The sequence below is a fragment of the Salmo salar genome, chromosome ssa26, assembly GCF_905237065.1.
Source record: "Salmo salar chromosome ssa26, Ssal_v3.1, whole genome shotgun sequence".
Lineage (NCBI taxonomy): Eukaryota > Metazoa > Chordata > Actinopteri > Salmoniformes > Salmonidae > Salmo > Salmo salar.
In genome coordinates, this window is record NC_059467.1 from 1,130,772 (window position 1) to 1,136,771 (window position 6,000).

The 6,000-nt window shown below is 42.6% G+C and overlaps 1 protein-coding gene across 1 annotated transcript in view; it reads left to right on the plus strand.

Annotated features, from left to right (window-relative positions):
- surf4l (surfeit 4, like) overlaps positions 1 to 5,744 on the plus strand; it is a 29,195-nt gene extending 23,451 nt beyond the window's left edge. The window contains exons 5-6 of the mRNA XM_014174788.2: positions 3,406 to 3,592; positions 4,280 to 5,744. Of these exons, the coding sequence (XP_014030263.1) occupies positions 3,406 to 3,592; positions 4,280 to 4,546 (454 nt within the window). The 3' untranslated portion in view covers positions 4,547 to 5,744. The remainder of the gene's footprint in view (positions 1 to 3,405; positions 3,593 to 4,279) is intronic.
- Positions 5,745 to 6,000: the final 256 nt, after the last annotated feature.

Genomic DNA, 6,000 nt, shown 5'->3' on the forward strand with positions numbered 1-6,000 from the left:
GTTCAATCTAAAGCAGCAGATGTAGTTTTCAGGATACGTCAATACAGCACAGAAAGCTTAACACCAGACTGGTATTGTGGTTGTTCATTAGGTGATGGGAAATATGCAATATGTATACAAAATAATATACTTACCTCTTGGAAAAAAAAAAAAAAAAAAGCATTGGAATTTAAAGTGTAAAGTTTAACCTATTAACTTTTTCATTATTTATGTATTACCAGTTGAAGAACTCCAATTTCATACTTATTCCTAGACAAATGTTCAATGATGTAAGAATAAAGAAGTTTAAATAACTTCTTAGATTTGATGGAGACATTATAAACTCAGCAAAAGAAAAGAAACGTCCTCTCACTGTCAACTGCGTTTATTTTCAGCAAACTTAACGTGTAAATATTTGTATGAACATGAGATTCAACAACTGAGACACAAACTGAACAAGTTCCAGAGACATGTGACTAACAGAAATTGAATAATGTGTCCCTGAACAAAGGGGGGATCAAAATCAAAGTAACAGTCAGTATCTGGTATGGCCACCAGCTGCATTAAGTACTGCAGTGCATCTCCTCCTCATGGACTGCACCAGATTTGCCAGTTCTTGCTGTGAGATGTTACCCCACTCTTGCACCAAGGCACCTGCAAGTTCCCAGACATTTCTGGATGGGAATGGCCCTAGCCCTCACCCTCCGATCCAACGGGTCCCAGACGTGCTCAATGGGATTGAGATCCGGGCTCTTCGCTGGCCATGGCAGAACACTGACATTCCTATCTTGCAGGAAATCACGCACAGAACGAGCAGTTTGGCTGGTGGCATTGTCGTGCTGGAGGGTCCTGTCAGGATGAGCCTGCAGGAAGGGTACCACATGAGGGAGGAGGATGACATCCCTGTAACGCACAGCTTTGAGATTTCCTACAATGACGGGCCCAGTCCAATGATGCTGTGACACAAAACAGCGACTTGTCAGTGACGAGCACTTTTGCCAGTCTTGTCTGGTCCAGCAACGGTGTGTGCCCATAGGCGACGTTGTTGCTGGTGAGGACCTGCCTTACAACAGGCCTACAAGCCCTCAGTCCAGCCTCTCTCAGCCTACTGCGGACAGTCTGAGCATTGGAGGGATTGTGCGTTCCAGGTGTAACTCGGGCAGTTGTTGTTGCCATCCTGTACCTGTCCCGCAGGTGTGATGTTCGGATGTACCGATCCTGTGCAGGTGTTGTTACCCTTTGGTCTGCCACTGCGAGGACGATCAGCTGTCCGTCCTGACTCCCTGTAGCGCTATCTTAGGCATCTCACAGTACGGGGATTGCAACTTATTGCCCTGGCCACATCTGCAGTCCTCATGCCTCTTTGGAGCATGCCTAAGGCATGTTCACGCAGATGAGCAGGGACCCTGGGCATCTTTCTTTTTGTGTTTTTCAGTCAGTGGAAAGGCCTCTTAGTGTTCTAAGTTTTCATAACTGTGACCTTAATTTCCTTCCATCTGTAAGCTTTTAGTGTCTTAATGACCGTTCCACAGGTGCATGTTCATTAATGGTTTATGGTTCATTGAACAAGCATGGGAAACAGTGTTTAAACCCTTTACAATGAAGATCTGGGAAGTTCTTTGGATTTTTACAAATTATCTTTGAAAGACAGGGTCCTGAAAAAGGGACGTTTCCTTTTTTGCTGAGTTTACATCTTAGTACCTTATCAATTTATGATTTTTATCAATTTATGATTTTTATCAATGTGGACGAGAGACGGGTGCAGGAACCGAGTGTTTTTTGTCAAGCAATGCAACGTAGCTGGATCATTCTGGCAATGATACCTGCACCACCTACACGCTGCAAAGACTCTTCGCCATTGTACATGATGGCCCGTTGCTCTGAGACTTCCTTTGACCATTCTAAAGCCCACATGGGGCATCCTTGCATTCCCTGACAGACATTGTTCTTTCATCCTTTTGTAAACAAAGCCTACTGTTACACTGTCATGAAATATGATTCTATATCGACTATGAAACAAATACGACATGGCCTGCTTATGAGTTGCCATGGAAAAGTTAGATTAATTAATCTTAAAATGGTGAGAACAGGCGTTCGTAGCTAAATGCTTTTGTTTAGCTTGAGAATAATAATTGCATGATTTATTATTCTACGGTATGTAATATAGTATAATGTTAGCTCCTACGATTCAGTGTCGGTTCATATGTAAAAGTTGGACGGAAGAATGCCCAGTGCTGCTTACCTGAGATGCCATCACACAGTCCTTCGTAGGTGTCCGCAGAGTCGATAGAGCGCGTCCTTGCGGTAGCTTGCAACTCAATGAAATAAAGTAATAACTTAATTAAAAAGTCATCTTACATGTTTTGTTGGCTGACAATTTGTTAGCTACGCTGTCCTTACGAACCACATAGCATATCATTACAGTAGTATGTACCGGTATGTTAGCTATCTACCTAACGTAAGTCATTATACATCAAACTTGACATCTAACTACCCAACGTTTATGGACTTGATTATTCCTCTCATTCTTAGCTTAGCTAAATGGTATTGTCGGTGTGCGTCCTCAATGGACATTCTAGTGCTTTCGTAAATTCGTTCTGGCTATCTTCTCCGATTTCAGAGCACTCTCGTCTGAGTGGACCAGAGCTCGGGAATAATTAATTTATGAGCGCTCAACACTCGTTGATTATGGCCGGTGTCAGTAATCGTCGGCAAAAATGTGTAATTAAATTGTTTCCCGCAGCACAATTACAGTCACCAACTCTCTGGTTAACAGAACATGCCTAACCAGCTCTGCTTGGGTGAGTAAAATGGTCAGGGGTCTCATTTGTGTCTGGAAGTAGCTAGCAAGCTAGCCAACGTTAGCTTGGGTGCTTGAATGCCTCGGCCCGAACTTCCAGTGTGTGCTCCGAGAGCAAAACGGTCTGAATTTACCCAGAGGGTTTTTTGTTTTTCATGGAATAAAAACACGATATTAAGCAAGTACCAGCCAAACGTTTGGACACACCTACTCATTCCAGGATGTTTCTATATTTTTACTATTTTCTACATTGTAGAATAATATTGAAGACATCAACTATGAAATAACACATATGGAATCAGTTAAGAACTCATTCTTATTTACAAGGACAGCCTACTCCTTCCTCCCCGTTGGGGAATTGAACCCCGGTCTCCCTTGTGTCTGCAATATGGAAGACTATCAAATGCTTTTCAGAGATGCCCTCTGGTGGTCAAACTAGCAATAACTTGCAGTAACAGAAATAAATGTCTGAGAATTAAATGACGTGCTACAGAACGCTGAGGCAGCACGCAAGGTGTGCCGCAGTATGACGCAACTTTTAAAGGAGGAACCACTGTACATCTGTGCAAAACTGCAAATACACTGCTTAACTCTTTCTCTCTCTCACTCTGCCTCCTCCTTTCCAGGAACCTGGCCCTGGGCGGGGGGCTCCTGCTGTTGCTAGCCGAGTTACGTGGGGAGGGGAAGAGCATGTTTGCTGGGGTGCCGTCAATGGGAGAGCACTCGCCCAAGCAGTACATGCAGCTGGGTGGACGGGTTCTCCTGGTGCTCATGTTCATGACCCTGCTGCACTTTGACCCCAGCTTCATCTCTGTGAGTTCTGAGCTCCTGCAGACTGATTCAAATCGCATTTATTCTTTACTTTTGATTCAGCATTTGATCGAACCTGCCTGGATGAGCGTGTTTATTTTATTTATTTTTTTACTTTTGGGACTTCCATTGGTTTCATTGCGAGCTCAATCAAGCACATCATGTATTTGAAAGAAAACATTTGATTCTATTTGAACCCAGGTCTAACCTGTTTGTCTCAGGCAGTCAGCTTGTGGCTGGCTGCACAGATGCATACCATTTAGTGTAGTTGCAGTGTATTGGCTCTGAAATGCATCTTTACATCATAATTCAAGAGCTGGACACAGAGGGAGTAGTGTAGGTACATATTGTCACATAGCACTACAACTGTTATACATGAAAACATTTGAGAGTGCTCTTCCAAAATTCCTTTTGAGTGTTATCAGATCCAGTGCATTTGCGAAAGTCAATAGGGATTCAGGCACATAGGCTGTGTCCCAAATGGCACCGTATTCCTTTTATTTTATTTATTTATTTACTAACGTTTTATTAAAACTACTATATATTGAATTACTTTTGACTAAGTAGTGCACTATATAAAGTATAGGGTGCCATTTGGGATGCAACCATATCAACATGCTTCTGTAATCCTGGTACGAGTTTGAATGAACATTGACTGCTGTCCTACTGTACACCTACCCCTCATTTTAGATTCTGCAGAACCTGGTGAGCACAGCTCTGATCGTGCTGGTGGCAATCGGCTTCAAGACCAAGCTGGCCGCCCTCACGCTGGTGTTGTGGCTGTTTGCCATCAACGTATACTTCAATGCCTTCTGGATGGTGCCCGCCTACAAGCCCATGCACGACTTCCTGAAGTACGACTTCTTCCAGACCATGTCGGTGATCGGTGGGCTGCTACTGATTGTGGCTCTGGGGCCCGGTGGGGTGTCCATGGACGAGAAGAAGAAGTTGTGGTGAGACTCGACCCTAGTTACCAGGACCAACAGGACTGGGACCCCCCCCACGCTTTACCGAACTTGGCCTAAGCAGTACGCACCTCCTCCCTCTACCCCCCTCCCCTCAGCACTGTCTCATTCTCCGTCTGTCTCTCACTCTCCCTCGCTAACTTTTCTGTGACTGTCCTCCACAGGCACTTTTACAAATGGTTTGAGCTCGTCGTGACATGGCCATCTCTCGATTTGGGGATATCCAAGACATCACTAATGTTTTTTATTTTTTAGTGAACAATTTAAGGTATTGTCTTTAATGGTGTATTTGTACAATTTATATACTGTAATTGTTTCATGCTTCTTTTGCTATTTTTTTTGTGTGCAGCGTTTGTCTATGCTTTCGATAATGCCAGCCCTTAACTAAAGACACAACCCACTGTTTTAGAGGACATGTTTTACACTATTGTGTGTAAATGATGGTAGCTGCTTTTGTGCTGATTTGAGTTAGCGCAGAATAGATATATTACTTTATTTATGGTCAGGTAGGTTTCTATGAAGGGGCAAATGCAGTACTTTCTATCAAATATTTTAAGTTAGGATGAACAAGGGATAAAAAAAAAAGTACCTTTGGCTAGTCACATAATTTGACAGTTCAATGAACTGGGGCGGCAGGTAGCCTAGTGGTTAGAGCGTTGGGCCCGTAATCGAAAGTTTCCCCGAGCTGACAAGGTAAAAATCTGTCGTTCTGCCCCTGATCAAGGCAGTTAACCCGCTGTTCCTAGGGCTTCATTGTAAATAAGAATTGGTTCTTAACTGACTATTAGCTGCTTTTTACTGTATTTGTCTTGGTCCACGTTCTGAGTTTCTCTGTGTGCCTATTCAAATGCCTTGTAGACTCCCAAGAACACGTCAAGCCTACCCATTTAATGTACAGACACTTTCACATCACAGGATTTCTATTCTGTTCTTTATTTCAAATTTGGCACAAGCATGAGTCCGCATAGCATGTTAAACTATTCCATATGAGAAATGTGAGTGCTGTCAATTGTCAAGTTTACAATTGGTTAATTATACTATTCTATATCATCAAGCACAACAGGGCCATTTAGCTTTAAAGCCCTCTGTCATTGGTCTCACTCAGTGTTTTTCCATTTAATAAAGTATGAGAAAAAGAATGATTTTTCTATTGTTTTTGAATGTTTATAAATCATAAACAAAAGCAGAAACTCTGGTGTGTTTATTATGGCTCTGTGTAGATGGCTGTGTTTCTCCGTGCAATTTTTTTCCACCATGAATCCCAAGGCTCCCATGATATCAGGAAATAATTGACATTTTGAGGGCAGTCTAAAAGTATGATTTTTTTCCACTGTCCTCATAACTCGTGACTGCTAGATTTTCCACTTCTGTTTCATGATGGGTGCATCAAATATTTAAATGCACTATAAAGACATGAGTTGATAAACGCATACATGTTACATTTTT